General features: G+C 33.9%; 1 protein-coding gene across 2 annotated transcripts; it reads right to left on the bottom strand.

The window, feature by feature from the left end:
• Window positions 1-6,833: 6,833 nt before the first annotated feature.
• Window positions 6,834-22,042, bottom strand: LOC105324994 (SUZ RNA-binding domain-containing). Of its 2 annotated transcripts, XM_034443041.2 has the most exons (6): window positions 21,826-22,042; window positions 13,939-13,985; window positions 13,389-13,502; window positions 12,590-12,715; window positions 11,637-11,649; window positions 6,834-10,297 (listed from the first exon to the last, which is right to left on the bottom strand). In XM_034443041.2, the coding sequence occupies exons 1-6, from the start codon at window positions 21,883-21,885 to the stop codon at window positions 10,289-10,291; spliced, it is 369 nt and encodes a 122-aa protein (XP_034298932.1). In that variant the 5' UTR covers window positions 21,886-22,042; the 3' UTR covers window positions 6,834-10,288. The 2 variants fall into 2 exon arrangements, with proteins under 2 accessions (XP_034298932.1, XP_011422610.1); XM_011424308.4 differs by lacking the exon at window positions 11,637-11,649 and having other exon boundaries at window positions 21,826-22,039.
• Between the last annotated feature and the right edge of the window lie 99 nt (window positions 22,043-22,141).

Raw genomic sequence — 22,141 nt, 5'->3', positions numbered from 1 at the left:
TAGTGTAGATTCAAAGTTGTGAAAATCATGATCCCTGGGGGTAGGGTGAGGCCACATTGGGGGGGGGGGTGTTAAAATTTTACATAGGAATATATAGAGTAAATCTTTAAAAATCTTCTTCTCAGAAACTAATCAGCCAGGAAAGCTGAAACTTGTGGGAAGTATCCTCAGGTAGTGTAGATTCAAAGTTGTGAAAATCATGACTCTTGGGGGTAGGGTGAGGCCACATGGGGGGGGGGGGGGTGTTAAAGTTTTACATAGGAATAAAGAGTAAATCTTTAAAAATCTTCTTCTCAGAAACTAATCAGCAAGATGATTCTTTTTAATTGTTAAGACTTTGGCTCCAGGACAATTCTTCGGCCTCACAAGAAGGTTCAGAGTTTGATGTAGCTAAATATCCCATATATAAACAATTGTAAAGGATCTTTTTGAGAACTGCAATACTCAACATGTGATATGACTATAAAATTGAAGCAGGCAGCTATTTTTTCATTAGAATCTTTTTGTATTACTGTTTTGGGTTATTGCCCTTGATTTATTGATTCTTGATTATTTTAATTAATGCATCCACTGTTAACCAATTAATGTGATGATTATTTTTATACAATAATAAATATTCAATGTATATTAGTTGTTCTGCATAAGTAGTTTTGGGTTAGGCTGGATTAGTTTGTTTATTTTTGATTTCCAATTTTTAGATACAATGAATTATTTTAGGCTGGCACATATATAGGGACAGTGTCTATTGCATTGCAATGAGTGACTGTTTGGGGTTAAACTTGAACAGGTACGGAGAGATTGAGGGTGTTGACATCCCTGCTCTTTCTAGTCTTCGTGTTTTTCTAACCAACGATGCAGAATGTGCAGTCATTTCTGCCCTGTATCGCATTGATACAAGTGTGCGGTCATACCTGCTTGTATTGGTGGTGGTTGCGGCGGAGCACTAGTGTATGGTCATCCCTGCTGGTGTTCTGGCCTTTCTAGTGCAAGTGCGCGGCACTCCCTGCGTTAGGTTGAGCTGTTGGCGCAAGTGTGAGGTCATCCCTGCTTGCGTTATCTCTGCTTGCATTAACGTTGGTACCTGTTGAGTTGCGTAGGTGTGCGGTCATCCCTGCCTGCATAACGTTGAGTCCCTATATATGTGCAGGAGCGGTGATTAAAGTCTGCTCTTGTAAATATTTTCAGCAATCAGGGCTATCCGAGTTCCAAGGGGGAAAAATGGATTTTATTTATACAGGATCTACATGTATTAATGTACATTGTTCAGATTGTATTATGACTCCATTAAGCTGACTTTATCATACCTATTGTTCCTCAGGTGAGCGATGTGGCCCATGGGCCTCTTGTTGTTTGTTTGTTTTTTTGTTTGTTTGTTTTTGTTTTTTTTACATTTTTTGACAGGTATTGATTGCTTCTTTTTTATAATAATAGAATGGTAAAGACATGCCAGAAAAATAAACATTCACACATCTAGCTTTAATGATATTTTTGAACTTCTATTGTCCAGCAATTATTTAATTTGCCGGGGGATTAACTTAAGTATATATCAAAGTCTAGTGTCAATGGTATTAAGTTATTTGTCACATGCAAGAACCAAAGTTGTTTTTTTGGGGGGTTTTTTTTACACAATATTACGTACGTTTACCGTATCTGAGGGAAAAAAAATCAAATTTATATTCTCATAGAAGCTGGTTTAGAAACCTGATTTTAAACTTTTAATGTAACACATTTACAATTATGAAAATAATTAGCGTTTTTCTTAAAGATGCAACATAAAGTAAATTGTGTATGTTTATTATAAGAATTAATCAAATTGTCTGTGTATCCCATTTACTCTCTGTAAGAGGTTCACAGTGATACTGTACATATCTAAATACGCTATTTTTGTGTACCAGTCTATGGTTTTGGGTGAATTAAACTGAGATAAACTAAATTCTGTTCATTGTGAGTATTTAATCTGCTGTCAGTATAATTGATTTCCTTCACCTTTTCACATTTTTAAAGAATTAAAATCACTACAGACATTAAACAGTTCGAAGAGGTGTAAGTCTGAGGTAATTCATTTAGATTTACTCAGATGTCAGGATCTATACAATGAATAATGCATTTTGAAAGAAGGACGGATGTAAATTTCTGACTGTTGTACATGTACAAGTAAGTATATAACCTCCAGTCATGTTTTATCACAGGTTTTGATTAGTTAACAAATAAACTTTGAATATTACTAACAGGATATAGAAAAAAAGGATTTCCGAATAGTCGCCGCAAAACAAATATTTACTCAAAGACCGCTATCAACTGTTTTGTTACGTAAGCCAATGGATAGGGAACAATAAAGCAAATTAAACTGGAAAGGAAGCACGCTGTAAACAATTACCGAATCAGAGAAGTAAGAGTTGAATTGTTCATTTTCTTACCAAAGGGAAAAACCGATACTTGACAGAGAAACAAACTATACTGTTTTAATGTTTTAGACAAAGAAAAAAAAAACCACGCTGCTTAATTTATGTGGACAGTCATTGGATCTACATGGATTCGCGGGAACTTGTTGTGTTTATAACATTATGTGCCATTCTAATGTGTTTGATAGTAGTTCTCAGCATTGTGTCAATTGTTGTCATCACACGAAAATCTAACTTCACCAATCCTCGGAATTTCATGCTGATTTTTCTTGCTACTTCGGACCTTGCGATTGGCGTACTTGTGATTCCAAATGTCATATTTCTGACGTTGAACAATTCTCTAGTGGGTGGATACATTTGCAAAGCGTGTATGTTCGCGGAATACATGGCAGTGGTAGCACATACCCTTACCATAACTGCACTGGCATTGGACAGATTTTTGGCAATCCGGTTTCCAATGAAGTCAAGAATACTCAGGAGACGGGGGAACTACCTGTTTGTGATAGGTGCTATAATGTTCCTTTCTCTTTTGTATGGACTCCGTGGTCTCCTTCTGTATCAGCCGGTCGAGAAGGAAATGACCAAGGGAAATACAACAGAAACAATGTACACGTGCATGGTTTCTGATAATACATTTAATATCCACCTCGGGTTTGTGGTTGTCGACTTTATATTGCTGTTTATTCTTCCATCTTTGGTACTTATCATATCCAATGTCAAAGTGTCCAAGACCTTAAGGAGAACACCATTCCGAACATTGAGTCAAAGTCACGCTTCGTTACACACCAAGAAAAAGAGGAGATCCATGCGTCTTTTGCTCGTCATGGTTGTCCTGTTCATCATATTGAATATTCCTTTGCATTCTTTTCGATTAGGGATCCTTTTTTACAATCAAGACTTGTCCCAAGTGAGTGTAATAATGCATAGCTTCCTGATTTTATCGTTTCTCTACTATGTTTCCAATGTGTTTCTTTATGGTTTGATGAACAATGAGATTCGGTACATCCTGTATAAATTTTTCCGTGTGGGTGGACTCGGCGGAGATTCACGTGACACCGATACACCTGTCCATTATTCTTCGAGAAATCTGTCCAGAAACGCAAATTCATCGTAAAATGCAACGTTGATTTGACTATTCTACACCTGCATTGTCATTTGAAATATTAAAAACATTAATACTCCTATGGACTTCATACAAACCTCTTATGCAATGATGAATGACATACCTGATATTTATTTCAATAGATTATTTCAATAGTTTTTACACTAACTGAGTATATTCTACACGATATTTGTAAGAAATCCAATTCATCTGCGTATGCATGCATACACTAATTCATTTAACTTTTGATAGCTCATTTTAAAATATCAACGCTAATAAAAATTCGTAATTCATTATAATGAATAACGTCGTTTACGTTCTTTTTTAACACTTTTGATGAATGTAGATTTTGTGGGGTTTTTTTTTTTATTAAATGCCATTGATCAAAACTTTAGAAACATCGGAAGCAAGAACTCCATGGACGTCGTCAAGCTCGGAATAGTTCCGAGTAGTGGTAGTAACATTTTTAAAAATAATAAATTCTATCAATGTAACTTACTGAATGACAATAACGTCTTTATCGTCGATCAGTTCGTAACACAGAAGGAACAGTCAATCCTGTATTGTCATTATTGTCATTCAGTAAGTTATATTGATAGAATAAACGTACTTCTCACTTTATGTAAATAATTGAAGAAATCGTCAGAGAGAGAGAGAGAGAGAGAGAGAGAGAGAGAGAGAGAGAGAGAGAGAGAGAGAGAGAGAGAGAGAGAGAGAGAGAGAGGAGAGAGATTATATTACGAAGTCAACGTCAACAATTACGGGCTACATGAAGGAATTTCATAATGTATGTATGAATTAACAATGAGAGATGTACGATATATGATGTAATACAGCTTTTAGATCAATACAGCTTTTAGATCATCTGCTCAGACCGCTGCTTATACTCCAAACCTCTTTTATATTGACAAGGACTGGTTCGCGACGAGAAATATTCCCGACGACAAGGCTCTCGCGAACCTCGCGATTTCTCGTACGCGAATAAAAGTTGGTTAACAGTGTATAATAAGGGTCTGAACAGATGATCTAAAAGCTGCATTACATAACATATCGTACTTTTTCACAACATGACCCCCCCCCCCTTTTGATCAGTAAGAACCCCCCACCCCCTTTTTAGCGACTAGCACAAACTCAATATTCATCATATAAGTCTGTCCCAAGATATCTTGGATTCACATTTTGCTTAATTGCTTGATATTTATAAATACCTCAGGGTTCAAACGATGTTCATTCAAAAGTATAAAAAATTTCCAAGATTTCTTAGTCGAAACGCCCCTGTTAGCTTATCAGGTTTCAATACAATGCTAAAAAATGTGATGTCTACGGAGATTTTGTATTGCAGCAAGCCCGGATGATAACGTTGAAAAATTGCGCGATGTATTCCGAGTGTATTCCGAATGGAGAAAATATGTAAACATTCCCCATTATAAATCTCCGTAAGGATTCTGTTTTCGTTCCTTTGAATTTTTCTGAGTGACAGTTGAAAATGTGTCAATGAAATTATCTTGGAAATTATCCCTTTCAACTATTACAATTGCACTTCTTTCACAGGTATGTGTATTTTTTTTAAAAATCGTCCAAATGTGCAGCATAAATATCTTGGGACAGACTATAGATCTAATTTCACAATTTTCGCCTAAACGACTTCCTTTATTTTAACCAGTAACCACGTAGACGGTTTAGCTGTTACGGAAAAAAGAAGGTTTTCTAATAATTCATGTCACTCACGCTATCATAAGATTCAACAAGCAGGCAAGGGGCCACATAGCTCCCCTGAGCAATAATAGCAAACTGACATCTCCGATTTTAATAAATCATATACAAAAATATCTGTACAATTTAGCAGAGTAAGTTTAAAAAAAAAATTCTGGCACATTTTTTACAACACCCCCGAAAAGACGAAGATTTCGAATGGTTTTCTTCTATATATATTCCGATCTAAAACCTGACTAGAAAAGTTTAATGTAGCAATTAAATTATGCGTGTTAAGGTCAGACGACACGTTCCTCAATTTTATATATGTCATTGTGGCTCCACCTTATCTTCAACTTCAAGAGTAATGATTTGAACAAACCTGATACTACACCACCTGAGAATACTTCCACATTGGTTTCAACGTTTCTGGCAATGTTTTATGAGAGTTTCCCCCCTTATATATTCCGATTTAAAAATGTAAAAAAAAATGTCCCCCACCAATAAAATGTGATCATTACCCTACCCCCAGTGATCAAGCTATGAGCAATCCTGAATCTACAATACCTTATAAAGTTTTCACACATAACATTTCTGGACAAATAGTTTTAGAGATTTAAATCTTTAATGATTTTTCCTTACGAATTCTTATGTAAAAATTTGACACCCACCACCTTCATTGTGGCCCACCCTACCCCATGTGATCAAGATTTGAAAAAAAAAATCAATTGAATCTACACTACCTTGGGATGTTTTCACATAAGCTTAAACTTTTCTGGCCAAATGGTATTAAAGATTTTCCCTTACAGATTCCCATGTAAAAACTTGACCCAACCCCAATTGTGGCCCCACCCTACCTCCAGGAATGATGATTTGAACAACATGAATTTCAACTTTTCTGTAAACTTTAATAAAAGATAAAAAAAAAAGAAAAAAAAAAAGGGTTTTTTTAGAAGATTTTTAAAGATGTTCCATAAAATTTTTTTTTATCAAAATTTGATTCTCCATGGTGGCCCCACCCTACCTCCAGGGATCATTATTTAAATACTCTTGAATTTACACTACCTGGGAAGCTTCCACATAAGTTTCAACCTTTGTGCCCAAATGGTATTTAGAAAATAGATTTTTTTGTCAAAATGTCAATTATTTTTCATTACTCCTAATTAGTGTACAGTCCTTCGCACAGGGATACTTTGTGCCAAGTTTTGTTTGAAATTGGCCCAGTGGTTCTAGAGAAGATGAACATGTGAAAAGTTTCGGACAACGCCATCGACGTCGATAGACAACGGACAAATCTTGATCAGAAAAGCTCACTTGAGCCTTCGGCTCAGGCGAGCTAAAAAGCCATGTCCCCAACACCAGAATTTCCAGACCTACAGGCTATGAATTGCTTAATTTCGGTACAGACTACCTTTCTATGCATTACCTCGGTAGTTGCCTGCTAAATGCCTACATGAAGGTGTAGTCAGATGGGTTTTTCTTTTAAAGTTTTAATTGTTTGTCACTGTTACCAATACAGCAACAAAACCTTGACACAGGAGTCATGCTTTTAACGTTTACATTTTTAATAGAACATATTTTCTCATCCTAACCATGCATGAATTTTACTTCTCAATGCCCCCAAAAATAATGCAATATAGTCAAAAGGTTTTTTATTAATTCAGTGATACAAACATTAAGTGAATGCTTTATTATACTATCATTCTTCAACTGTAATACATATAATGAAAGGCTCCAAGCTGTCATCATTCTTATCACCTGCAAGTTTAATTAACATGTATTTGATACATGTATACCTTCAACATGAAATGGCATGGCATATTCAATCTTTAAGTACTTGCACAAATAATAATCAATCCAAACACAATTCATTAGATGCTTTAGCAGTGATAATATTTGTAATGTCTTGCTACAATTCAAGATAATTAATCTATTTAACAAGAAGTTCAATGTTGTATACAGTTGATATGAGAGCCAAATTTAAATTTTAAAAAATGTTAATTACTTCTAGGTGAGTTATAATCAGTTATTTAGATACATTTTAAATAATGCTTTGGTAAATTTACCATTAAAGGTACATTGTATAAGAATGAACATATATGCACAATATTGCAAATTGCCATTAGGTAATTAACAATCGAGTACAGTAAAACACGCTTATAACAAAGTGCTGGGGACGGGCGGTTTTACTTCGTTATAAGCGTAATTCGTTATATCCGTCAAGTTTACTACATGTAATATAGTCTCGGGGAATGAAAATCACTTCGCTATAAGCGTCAATTCATTGTAAGCGTGTTCGCTATAAACGTGTTTTACTGTACAAGCAAACAGACATGTGTCACACAATCATGTTCATGTATGTTTCTCATGTACATTTGTATGTAAAATGAATACTGTCATTGCAACTTATCTGGCCTTTCTGTCAACTGTAAACGAAACCTTGAATGTATAACTATTACAAAGGTATCCATGGTAACCATCCTTTTAACTTTCATTTGATATAATCAATCAATAATCTGTGTGCTTAGAGCTATAGATCATTAGATTTTATAAAGTTTACATGTAAACATGTAAACTTTATAATATCCAATGATCTAACCTAATATATAGTACTTAGAATACTTTGAATGTAATACAAATGTAAAATTTTGTACAAAATGAATTAGTTTAAATTGGCTTGACGGAGTTGAATATCTGTCATGTTTACATCTGTATAAATAGCAGATATTCAACTCCGTCAAGCCATTTAAAACTGCTTCATTTTGTACAAAATTTTACATCTGTATAACATTCAAAGTATTTTAAGTACTATATTGGAAAGGCCGAGAAGTTGTAAAGTCACATGTTAGTTTCTTGACTAATAAAATGTGACAATACATATAACATAAATTTTAACATCAGAATTTTCAACAATGTATGCAAAACATATATACTGCTGATGGACAATGCATAAACAAAATCAAGAATGATGGTTTAATATGCTAAAATAAGAGGAAAATATTTACTTTCCTTTTTAAGACTTAAAGATGTGGTTTAATTATGTGCAGTCATGATACTGTGCTTTAATAATTATTTGTTGTGCACCAATTTTAATGGATTTTGTTAAGAGTAGATCCACAAGATCAATTTTCAATGAAGTAAAATAGGAAACAAAAATTTTACTGAATAAACTTTTGAAACAAAACTCTGCAAAAGTTTAGGCCAATTAAAGGCGCAAGGTCACGAATTTGGTCAAATCTTATTTTTATATTTCTTGTTGTCTTCAATGCTTTAGATATGCATTTCTAATTATTAACCGAACTGAGTGTCAGTCATAGTTTCAAGCAAGATACAGAGCTCACAATTCTTCCTTACATAAAAAGGCTCATATGCCATGTTTTTCGCTTATATAGGTTCAATATATCGGTAAAAGTTCTTTCTCAAGCTGATTTTGCTATCTGTTAATTCATTTTGAACAGTTCCTAATGTTTGTCATTCATTTTAGTCCTAAACCTGGAATTTCATTCTAGACATATAAAATGCAAATAAAAACATGACCTGAGCTTTGTAAAGTTTGTTTACATAACAAAGGATTGTGAGCTCTGGTTTATAACTCTGTGGCTGACACTCAAATTTTGGTTGACTATTAGAAATACATAAAAAACATTGTAAACATTAAAAATCATTATGGAAAAAAATTCTTTAAACAAAACCCTGACATTGCCACCTTAATAGTAATGAACAACAGTATATGAAATGTGAAAAATCGGATGTTCTTAAAATGGGCTTTGAATCACAAGATTGATTTTTTATAATAACTCCCTGTCCCATCTTGGACAAAAAAGAAGTGAGACCAAGCTATCATTTTAGCTTGCTTTCAACCACTTATTAATACAAATTCATTATACACTTAAATTGAATATCTTAATTTTTAAATCATTACTTTTGTTTACCATCTACACCATTTTAAGGTGAAATAAGAAAGCCGAGTTGCGGTGATTAGTCAAGTCCAAATGGTAACACCAGCTTTCATCATTTCACCAAAATGTTATAGATAACAATTTTTCATTTGAAAAACATTGGTTTTGTGAAAACTTTACGCTTCATTTCATGTTTATGAATTCTGAATTATGTACATTCATTACACTTGCGTACATACAACAGGTTTAGTAACTTCTTATGTACAGATGGGAGGTAAAAATCAAAACTGTTCATAAAAATAAAATAGATAGTAAATGAGTTAATTTACCATAAAAAAACAAACTTTTCTATTAAGTACACAAAACTGTCAATTTAAATTTAGAATATTTTGATTCTTTTCGATATTGAAAGATACAAAACTTACAAAAACAGTTTTTGTGTATCTACTTACGCCATGCATGTATTTGACTCAAATTCTGAAGATGTGGTTTAGCTGGTAATTAAAAAAGACGCCTATTTTTTTGGTTTACAGAATAATTATAAATACATGTTCACTGTTAAAACAATAATAAGATTTATTCTATAGATTATTATTTACAATAAGCTGCCCTCAAAATTTGAGCCAAATTTAAGTGTCCCCTATATTTTTGACAATTCATATTAATACGTAAGGCACCTTAGCACGGCTTGAAAATCAACATGCATTTGTCCTTGGGACCATTTCCCCATGTACATCACAAATAACTGCAAATATCTTGATGCATGTACATGTACATGTAGTATCTTGCTAGAAGGACTCTCTTCAGACAATAATATTTTCTAACAGCATTGAAGGCTGCAGTGTATCTACTGCTTTGGGGGTTAAGGGCAGAAGCTGCTATACTGGTCCACACTGTAGCAGTTTGTTGGGAGAGCATGCTAAGCCTTGAATGGGACAGCTGACCATGGTTCCTGTGCCTGCGGTCGGATTAAGCTCGGCGCTGTATTCGGAGGACAGCCAGCAGGGACTGGGGTGCGCTGGACTGAGTATTTGACAGTAATACACTATTTGAGAGTTCCAAGAAAAATTCTTTGCCAAGGTTAGCCCTTCTGATCAAACCCATCTGTTCCATCAGGTCCTCGGGGTTGTCGTAAAATGGCTACTGAACAGTTATTATTTAAATTCTGTCGTGCTTCATCCAATTGCATAAGTCTAGGTGGTCTAAAATTAAGGAAGAAGTATTAACAAATTATGCAAACTTTGTATATTTCTACAATAAAGGAGTTACTGATAAACCTGAAGCAGAATTTTTTTTAGTGCATGGTCTCTTGTTATCTACAAAATGTTTATGTAGATGCAAAAGAATGAAACTGAAGGAAGTTCAATTAATATAATTCATATTTTCCGTTTCATTTCTCTTATGTATTCAATTATTTTCCATTCAGAACATTGATATAATTTTATGAAATCTCTCATGATTTGTGATAGTATATGAATTTTATCCAACAAGTTGTGTGTTAATTTTCTTTCCCCTTGCCTTAATTGGCTCAGGGATAGAAAACACACAAGTTGTTGGATAAAAATCATCGCAAACCATGAGAGATTCTTTTTATCATGTGTTTTACCACGCCTTTTGTCAAACCTCAATCTTTTCTGTCAACATTATAATTGTGAGCTGCACAACTCATTTACTACAAGACGTCAACAACTTTACACATGGAAAAAAGTTCCTTGATGATTATCAAACAAGCATTTTCTAACATATTTTTTACAATTTTGAAAAAAATGAAACAGCATTAAAAGCTTTACATTTGTAACTTAATACTTTTCAACTGAATTATTTTGTTACTTTTCATTCTACGGCAATCATCCGCCTAAAGCTACGTAATGTTTAATTATGACGTCACTTTGCACAAGAACACACAGTAGAATATCAAAAATTTATACCATGAGTGACATCAACCTTATAATGAGGATGTGATAAAATTACATTTTGCTATAGTGACACTGTGCCCAGTGTCAAATATGCAGCTCTACAAAAAAGCCACCTTCTAAAAAAGATTTTCCCTTGTCTAACCTAAAGGCGACAAAATGAAGATTCAATAAAAGAACATAAATAAGGTTTAAGGGTCCTCCACACACTTTGAAAAAGTTCTGCCTACAAGTTTATTCATCAAAATTACTTAAAGATATTGATTTTTAGTATGTGTTCGACTTGAAAATGACCCCCCCCCCCCCCCCAAAAAAATACCTGTTTGGGGAAAAAAATCACTTTTTAAAATTTTACCGCTATTCATGAAAATAAAACCCCCTGCAGTAATCGAACTCGGGACCCTCGGGTTGGTAGACCGAAGCAACAGCCACTGAGCTACAGAGATAGACAACAATAGTTGGTTGTATAAACTGTTTCACAATGCGCTAAAATCCGCATGTTGTGACGTACTGTCATAAAAAGTAGAAGTCACTGTGTGTCGAGGATCCTTAACACTTGAATCAATTATTTCAACAAACAATTGGAGTCTGAAAATAAGCCAACAAGGCTAATAATCATACAACTTACCAGAGACTGCTCACTAAGTTTCAACAATAACATAAGAAAAGATTTCACTTTCATTTGTGTCAGAGTGATATTAATTGTAAATGTCTTTTATCTGACATTGAAATATAGTCAGACCATCTCAATACACTAGATTTTCATAGCTATGTGCAGTTCAAAGAATAGGGATGTTTCCTGACATAATTACACAATATTGACAATAAAGAGGATTAATGTATAATTATAGTGAAAGGCTCAAAACTATATTCACTGATAGAACTACACTGGGCCAAATGACTGAATAGTTCTTCCTCACAGCCAAGCAATATACTTACAAGAAAACTTTATTTTGTTTTTGCATTTTTCAACACAAATTTGAATGAATTTGATCACATAAATACATGTTTAAACATTTGTATACACAACATACATGTATACATTAATCAATACATGTATTTAATTTTGGTTGGACCTAAAAAAAAAATATTTGTTTGCAGTTGTCTTTACACCCAATAAAAATGTACCTGACTAAATTTTAAATTTCTTGGTAAAGAGTCTTTTCATCTTCAAGTTTTCCGAACATCAACAATCTGTCTTGTTTCTTCTAAATTAGTGTCAACACACCTTTAAAGAACCTGTGTGAAAGGGGTGTTCAGATTGGGGAGGAGCAATGGTAAGACTTTTAATACAAAAAAGACCTGAAATCTCAAATAAATACCTACCTACCCACTCTTAGCAAACATGTAAGCAACCTTAAATGCAGAACACTTACGATGTATGAAACTTTATACCAAGAAAAATACTACATGATATTGTTCTTATTTGTATGGTATCCTTTTTGAAAATGAAATTTCAAGTTAAATCTAACAAAAGAGTATTGAAAACTGCTGGGTAGCTGAGCTATCAATCGGCAATAGTTTGCCATGATATTATTCCTTGGCTATTCGATTTAGCCTGGGTTACAATTCAACACACACCTGTTATTGGTTATGATGGTTTCTTCCTTCACTTCTGTTGATGATGTCGATCCTAAAATTCTCTTCCTTGCTTCAGCATACTCTGCCTCTCGCTGTTCCAAAGTTTTTGTTGGCTTATTATTAGCTCTGTAAATTTTAAATTCAGAAATTTCATAATTTAATTTTTGCAAATGTGCAAAAGAGAAATTTAATATATATAACAGCAAAAAAAATTCCTTTTACAGGTACCCTAGGTACCATAACAAAGATTTAAATAAAATGCACTAGAACATGTAGTCTAAGTGACTAAAAAATATGAAAAATCTGTTGTTGAGATATTGATATGCGCAGCATTATTATAATTATGTAAATATATTTACATCAGTTTTATGTTCTAACACATATGCTAGTTAAGACAACAAAGTTTAACAAAAAATAAACTATTCTTAGAAAGTCGATCACATGTGTGCAAACAGAAACATATATCATAAAACTGTCATGTACTACATGTACATGTATTTTACATGATTCTCAATACAGATACCTTTATATAAGTCATATGACAATATGTGATAAGATATCATTTTAATATCATTTTCATACCGTCACTGCAAAGTAAACAATCACTGTAAGCAACTTATTCCTATTATCTATAATACATAGTATAATATTAATTCATTCTTTCATATGTGGTAGTAACCAGTACATGAACTTCACAAATTTTCAAACATAATATCAAAGGAAATTTGAGCTTCAAAAACTGAAATAAACTCTACTATTTAATCAAGTGAAACAATAACTGTAATATAAAGCAACTTGCCTTGTGCCATGTGCCGCTGTCGAGTGTGCGTCAGATTTCCTTTTCAATATGCGAACTTGAGGTGTGTACTGAGTTCTATTACCATCCTCTACTACAACTGCTTCAGATGCAGTCCTATCAAGCAATAAGTCAACAAATCATGCTTGTGTTTGTTAGCATTGTGAAAACATTATATTCACAATCACATACTTAACAGTACAATGTTTATGTATTTCATCCATTATTTGCATATGCATATGCCCCCCGAGGGCCCTTGATTGGTGAATAAACATATACTTACATGTATATTCTTTTATATACTATATGTTGGGTTATTTACTATCCTGTCTTAATTTCTTTTATTCCCTCATGGTAATGCAGAGATATATTTCAAGAAGAAAGTTATAATTTCACCAAGCTGTGTTAGCTAGTGCAAATTAAAATTGAGCAAAACCTTTTAAAACATTTAAGTGTGGATCCTATTACATGTACAAACGTACTTGTATATTACTTTTATACTGGGAAAAAATTGTGAAACACAAAATTAAGTCCTAAGAATTTTACAACTTACTTTTTGGAATCCTTCAATTTCATTTCCTCAAGTTTCTTGTCAAGATCCTACAGAAAAAAAGGTAACATATTTCAGAAATATACTATTTTAGTATTTGTGACAAGACAACAGAACTTTGTTTTTACATTAAAGTGAACAGTTAACTTATTAAGAGCATTTTGTAAATGTGAACAGCCAAAAAAGCCCCCCCCCCCCCCATCCAAAAAAAAAAATAAAATAAAATAAAATAAACAATGTGGAATTTCACCTTTTCTATTATAAGTCATTAAAAAATAAGTAAAATAAAAAAAAACAAAAACAGGGACTGAAAATAATTCTAAAGGGAATTTTCAGAGGTGGCTGCAGCATTGGCCAAAGAAATTCCAGTACAAGGACCATGGAGAGCAAAATGCTTTTTTGCGAAACTTCAGATAAGTGCTCGATTTCTAGGGCTGGGATGGGGTGCGTCTTTTAACCCCAAGGAACCCCAAGGAACCTCAAGGATACCCCAAGGAACCCCAATGACAAAAATTAATAAATTTTAATACCCAAGGGGTCTTATTGGACTTCAAGGGTCACCTCTTAGTACCCCAAGGAACCCCAAGGAAACCCGTAAGAACCCCATGGAACCCAAATGATAAAGTTATTAACCAGTGATACCCCAGGGGTCTCATTTGAATCAAAGGCTCACCCCAAGGTACCCCAGTGATAGAAATTAATAACTATTTATACCCAAGGGGTCTCATTTGAATCCAAGGGTCAATCCAAGGGTCAATCCAAGGATACCCCAAGGAACCCCAAGTATACTCATTAGAACCCCAAGTAACCCCAATAATAGAAATTAGTAACTAGTGATACCCCAGGAGTCTCATTATACCCCTATACCCCCACAAATGAAGTTTAAGGGGGTATATTGGTTTCACCCTGTCCGTCCGTCTGTCCGTCTCTCTGTAGATGCAACTTTGTCCCCCCTATAGAATTTTTTACTACTGCATGGAACAGTCTGAAAATTTGTACATATGTTGATCACCATCTGAAGATGTGCACCTGTAATTTTTTTAGGATCAGACAAGATTTAATGATTTTATGACAGTTTTCATTTTCCTCATTCTATATATTGTTCACTGATGTTGAAAAGTAAGGGAGGTAATCCTTACAGATTTTATTAATTTATAGCATTAAAACACCCTAAAATATATTTATATAAAATACATTCAAATGGAGGTTTTTTGTCTTTATGCGTTAACGAAATTTATCTTTTATAAGTATTCTATCAACTGACAATGCAAAATTTTTGTTTGTCAATGATAAATTCTTAGGAGCTGGCTGAATTCATTTGTCCCAAGGGGGCCATTATCTGAGCCATGGTTTAGATGGAGCATGTGTGTATGGAAAATTGATAATCTGTAAAATGGGCAGTGGCTTTGGGGCTAATTTAAAAGGAAATAAATAATATCATTATTAAGATAAAGAAGTGAACTATTTTTAGAAGTTGTTTAAATTTATTAGTCATGCAAGTAAATTGATGAAGTGACCCTATAGGGAATCTAATTTAAATTAGATTTATTAAAATTACTGATATGATTGTAGTGTTTCTGCAATTTTAAAATTGTTTGTAATATTAAATTTTCTTTCTTACATATTTTTACATAGTATGGTAATTATGGTAATGTTTTGGGAGTTTATTAAATTTAAAAAGCCTGTCAAAGAAAATCATATATAAAGTCCTATGGGATCAAATTTTCTGATATGGAGTTCCATTGTACCATAGGCCATAGCAGAAAGTGAGGAAAATTTGAAACAACTAACTGCATCTGTTAAGACTCTTATTAGAAAGATATTCAAAGTTTTATCAACAGAAGAGCATTGCTTGGCTACCGGTATTTCCATTTACTGCAAAGGGTGGGATTATTGTCATTTTGTTGGTTTTTTATTAAAACAATTAAATAAAAAAAAAATATCATCAGATACATTAATTTGTAAATATATTACTGTTATACATATGTATTTAAAGTGATAAGTACCCCAAAGAACCCAAATGAATCCCAAGTATACCAATGAGAACCCATTAAGGATACCCTTGAGAACCCCATAGATACCTCAATTAAGTCAATGGTGGAAAGTAAATTTGATGACCAAGGCTGGTCTCATTAAAAATCAAAGGGTTACTCCTGATACCCCAAGGATACCCCAATTATAAAAATTGATAACTATTGATACCCCAGGATACTCATTGGAGTCCAAAGGTCAACTATTGGTACCCCAAGGATACCTGTAGGAACCCCAATTGCAAGGTACCCAATTGATAGAATTTAATAACCACCCCAATGGTTGTACTGTAAAACATATTACTAATTAATACCCAATTATACCCAATTACTCAATGGAATATCATAAAAACATCTGGGCAACCCAAGGAACACTTGTGATACCCCAATACATACTGGTATGATAAAAATAATGTTTCTCCAATATCTGTTCACTTTGGATGAATTTAACAATTAGTGTTGTCAAATCGGTTGAAAATCATAATTGAGTACCGTTAATTGGCAGAAATTGTTGTCTCTTACCAACTGATGATCAGCCAATATTGAATCAGTAACAAATTATATCAAATTCATGAAAATAGGGCACTAAATTTTATGTCACCACAAGGAAGTCTGCAATTCTTCCGGTGAACCATTCATATGAACACTTAATATGACAATGTTTCTTCGGTGAAATTTTCAAATGAAGTGGAGAAAGATATTGTTCAGTTACAAAGACCCAAACTTGTTTTACTATTGACATAGGGGGTGTTAACCTTATTGGAGTACTTTTGAGAAGTGATCATGGAAGTGTGGAGTGGGGCTATCTCCCCTTCGTGGGTACAACACAATGGATTGACCCATTATGCGTGCAGAATGTTCACCTGAGAGGCACCAAAATACCTGTTAATTGCAGGTAGACACCCGTTGTATATTGGTGGTAGCTCTTGGACAGGGATTAAAGGGCCAACATAACGCTTTACATGTATAGACAATGGCTTCACCATCACTGTTGCAATATATTTACCTACACCTACATCTCCTTGTTTATTGGTTGACAACCCTTGTGAATTTTGGGTGTCTTCCCACTTTGCTATAATTCTGAAATTTTTATGGGTGACTGATTTTAGCTAAGTGGGAATGGTGCTCAGGTAAGGGTTTCAAAGAACAAAGGAAATTAATTACAGGTAAATTATAGTCTGTTCAATTATTGACCTTAAGCAAATTTTTAATAAAAAAAAAAATAACAGGCAGTTTTTTTAGATTATGTTTAAATTAAAGTTTAAAAAATTAATTAGATACTTGTAATAGAAGTAAATTTTGATAATTAAAAAGGGTTTGTTCTATCATGATTGATCGTACAAGCTAATTTTTATTTCATGTAAAATTACTCAATATTCATTCTTTTGAGGAGAAGGAAAACTATGACATTACTACCCCTTCTATGTCCCTTATCAAGAACCTTGAAAAAATAAACATTATATGGTTCAAGTTTTGGGCTGTTGATTTTAATAATGAAAAAAAAACTATAAATGTTAATTTTATAAGAAATGCAGAGGAATTATCACGTACATCATACAATTTGGCTATAGTGGTTATGATATAAAAGAATTAAATGCTCAACAACATGTACATTTAGGACTACATTTTCAGACTGATGGAACTATTTCAATATTTTACCCATGAAATTCAGAAAAATTCTTGTAAAAGGACTATATATATGATATGGGCCTAAAATGGCCCCCTAAAATGAACATCATCATTTTTCTTTGTACAAATATAAATGTGATGTTTTTACATAATGTTCATTTTGATTTAACTGCCCAGAATTTAGAAATATGACATCGTAAAGACAACCTTTTCCTGCCATTTTTGCATTTTTAGCATAAACATGATAAAACAGCTTGTTTTCAAGCAGTTTTTCTTTCAGAAAAAATAGAGAGCATGCTTGAACAAACAAAATATTTTAATCACAGATGTATCTAGCCAAGGCTAATAAGTGAAAAAAAAATTTTCCCTGTTCAAGCATGCCCTCTATATTTCCCATTCATAAAAAGATAAGAAAAATGTAAATTTTTGACTGATTTTGATTGAAATAGCATCACTTCTGACGTCATTTTCTGCCAGTGAGTGCAAAAAAATCAAATAAATAGGTGAAAAATAAATTTTACATCAACTCTTCTAAAATATAACATAACATATTATTGTACCTGAAACACTTTAAAAAATTGTGAATAATGGGGGCCAAATTTAACTCATATCATATATATAGTTCTTTCGTACTTCAAATCACCATCTACCAGTTGAAGTGGGAAGATGGGAAGGTATCCCATTAAATGAAAGATTTTGTCCTCTCTGTTACAAAAAACGTATAGCCGATGAATTTCATTATATTTTAGAATGTAATGCAATATCACAAGTCCGAAACAAATTTATAGACAAAAATTTTTCGGCTAGACCAAATGTGTTTTAAAGTTTTACATATTAGGGTATCCTTGGGGTTGTATGGTGTATCAAGAGTTATAAATCTGTATGATTAGGGTATCTTTTGGAGTTCCTTGGGATTTCTGTGGGGTTCCCTAGGGTTTATAGAGGTTTTTAGAGGCGTGTCTGGGATACCAATGAGTCCCCAATGGTATCAAGAATTTTTAATTTGAATTATTAGGCTATATCCTTGGGGTTCCATTGGGTTCTATGGGGTATCAAGTTTTATGAATCTGTATTATAAGGGTATCCTTTCAGTTCCTTGGGGTATCCATGGGGTTCCGTGGGATACCTAATGGTGTCTGGGATATCAAAAAGCCCCGAGGGTGTATCCAGAGATATAAAATTGTGTTATTAGGGTATCATTGGGGTTCATTTGGGTATCAAAAGTTATATTACTGGGTATCCTTGGAGTTCCTTTAGGTATCCATAGGATGTGTCAGGGATAACAATGGGGTATCTGTATTATTACTATTAGAGTACTATTAGGGTATCCTTTAGGTTTCTTGGGGTACCCATGGGGTTCCTTGGGATACCTTGTGATTTGTCTACGATATCAAAGTGACCCAAAAAGTATCAAGAGATATAGTGTATCCTTGGAGTTCCATAGGATATCAAGAGTTATAAAATTTATATAACCAATACATGTATAAGAGTATCCCTAGAGTTCCTTGGGGTATTCGTGGGTTTTGTCTGAGATACCAATGAGGCCCTACGGGTATCAAGAATTTAAATTTGTATTATTAAGTTATCCTTTAAGTTCCTTGAGGTATCCTTGGGGTTCTGTGGTGTATCAAGAGTTATGAATCTGTATTTTTAGGGTATTCTTGGAGTTCTTTGGGATATCCCTGGGGTTCCCTGGGATTCTTAGAGGTGTATCTGGAATACCAATGAGTCCCCAGGGTTATCAAGAGTTTTAAATTTGTATTACAACGTATTACGGTATCCTTGGGGTTCTATGGAGTATCAAGATTTATAATTCTGTATTATTAGGGTATTCTTGGAGTTCCTTGGGATATCCCTGGGGTTCCCTGGGATTCTTACAGGTGTATCTGGAATACCAATGAGTCCCCAGGGTTATCAAGAGTTTTACAATTGTATTACAATGTATTAGGGTATCCTTGGGGTTTTATGGAGTATTAAGAGTTATGATTCTGTATTATAAGGGTATTCTTGGAGTTCCTTGGGATATCCATGGGGTTCCCTGGGATTCCTAGAGGTGAATCTGGAATACCAATGAGTCCTCAGGGTTAATAAGAGTTCTAAATTTGTATTATTAGCGTATCCTTGGGGTTCTATTGAGTATCAAGAGTTATGATTCTGTATTATTAGGGTATTCTTGGAGTTCCTTGGGATATCCCTGGGGTTCCCTGGGATTCTTAGAGGTGTATCTGGAATACCAATGAGTCCCCAGGGTTATCAAGAGTTTTACATTTGTATTACAATGTATTAGGGTATCCTTGGGGTTCTATGGAGTATTAAGAGTTATGATTCTGTATTATAAGGGTATTCTTGGAGTTCCTTGGGATATCCATGGGGTTCCCTGGGATTCCTAGAGGTGTATCTGGAATACCAATGAGTCCTCAGGGTTAATAAGAGTTTTAAATTTGTATTATTAGGGTATCCTTGGGGTTCTATTGAGTATCAAGAGTTATGATTCTGTATTATTAGGGTATTCTTCAAGTTTTTTGGGATATCCCTGGGGTTCCCTGTGGTTCTTAGAGGTGTGTCTGGAATACCAGTGAGTCCCCAGGGGTACCAAGAGTTTAAAATTTGTATTATTAGGGTATCCTTGAGGTTCCTTGGGGTTCTATGGTGTATCAGGAGTTATAAATCTGTATTATTAGGTTATCTTTGGGGTTCCTTGGGGTATAATTGGGGTACCAAGGGTAAGGGGTGACCTTTGCACTCTAATGAGACCCCCTTGGGTATCAATAGTTATTTATTTCTGTCATTGGGGTTTCCTTGGGGTTCCTTGGGGTTTCCTTGGGGTTCCTTGGGGTTAAAAGACGTGCCGCTGGGATGATACTGTTCTTAGCCAATTCGGTACATATCACGATACATGAGATGCGATACGTTACATATCAAAATACATTGCAACTAAATGAAAACATGAATAAGGGTTTAAAATTTATTCAATCTGTCGATGTTTTACCGCATGTCCAAAGTTATCTTATTATATTTAAAATGAGCGTTGCACAATTTACAAAGTACTTTAGTCTCGCATAAAGTCTTTCATAAACAAGTAATCCAAACGTTTTCCACACTCCAGATTTAGCTTCATAACAGTTTTGACAACTTCAAGAGGTTTTCCGCCATCATTGTACTTTTATCTTAGGCGCGCGAACTAAAAATAGCCGAAATAGGAAGCTCAGATATTTTTGGAAAACAAAAAAAAACGTTCGCTTAGGTATCGTTGTATAAATGGTAAATGTATCGATCCAAATATCGTCAAAATAAATACCGTGATGCAACGGTGCATCGTCCCATCCCTAATGATTTCAATTTGTTCACATCATGGAAGGCAGAGAAGCAGTTGATGCTGGAGTTGATACGGTAGATCAGAAACATTTATCAAGTTATAGCATGCAAAGTGAGTTGATAATTGTCAAAATATCACTTAGTTGACAATGATGCAAGGTATGTGTAATATATTGTAGCTCTTGCCAGTCGCCACAATGGTAGCTCGATCAATAAACTAGTATTAATGTCTCCACCATGCTTTTTCAATTCTTGCTCTTCCCCAACTTTAATGTTGGTTCCTCTAAATATGATTCAGACTTTGCTAATATCCAGAATATTTCACCTTAAAGTAACATTTTTTCATTCATATCAGGACTTGTGTCATCTGCCAAAATTATATTAATTCAATGAAACCCATGAGAACACATATATATACACCACATAGAAAAGAAATAGACTGCACCATTCATGATGGTCCAAGACTTAGTTAGAGAGTAGAAGTATCTTGTAAGTTACTTCCTTTCTATTGCCTTTAATATAATATTCACAGGAATTTGACTCAATCTGATCAATAAAGAAAAGTGGGGATAGGCGGGTATACAGGGAAATGACAAGTCGTAATTGATTTCTCAGCACCCCACTTATACCTCTTAAAACTTTGGTACTCAGATACAATCAATTTCCTGTGCTTATTTCCATTTAACCCTCAGATGCTGCATTATAGAAATTCTTTTTATTGTCATTTTGATATGAGCAAGAGGTCTACTTGTAATATCTATTATGTTAATCTATAAACTACTTTTCATGGGATGTTCTTGATCTTACGTGGAATATTAAAAGATTAGTCAAGTAAATGTGATTAATTCGATTCAATAATTAGTTCACAAAATGTTAACCTGTTCAAGTGATGGAAACCTGAACAAGTTTAGCCTACCCCATTATCTTCAAACTCCTCCCAGCTATCTAGAACCTCTCCATTAGCTTCTTCTGCCATATTAACACTAAATTTAAAAACTTTTGAATGTCTAGAATATAATTTGTTGGCACATTCGATAAGAAATGGGTGGTAGTCGACAAATTGAAACTATTTTCGTTTCATTTCAAATGATGTTTTGCGACATGCTGGAAATGAGATTTGAAAAGTAGAAATAAACCCGTAACGGTCAGTTTTCCGGATTTTGCAAATTATGTTTTGCTCATCAAATAGTAATTAATCTGTTAAAATCTCATAACCAAATAATTATAATATT

The sequence above is a fragment of the Magallana gigas genome, chromosome 3, assembly GCF_963853765.1.
Source record: "Magallana gigas chromosome 3, xbMagGiga1.1, whole genome shotgun sequence".
NCBI lineage: Eukaryota > Metazoa > Mollusca > Bivalvia > Ostreida > Ostreidae > Magallana > Magallana gigas.
Note: the sequence above shows the minus strand (reverse complement) of the source record. Positions and strands in the feature narration are given on the sequence as shown.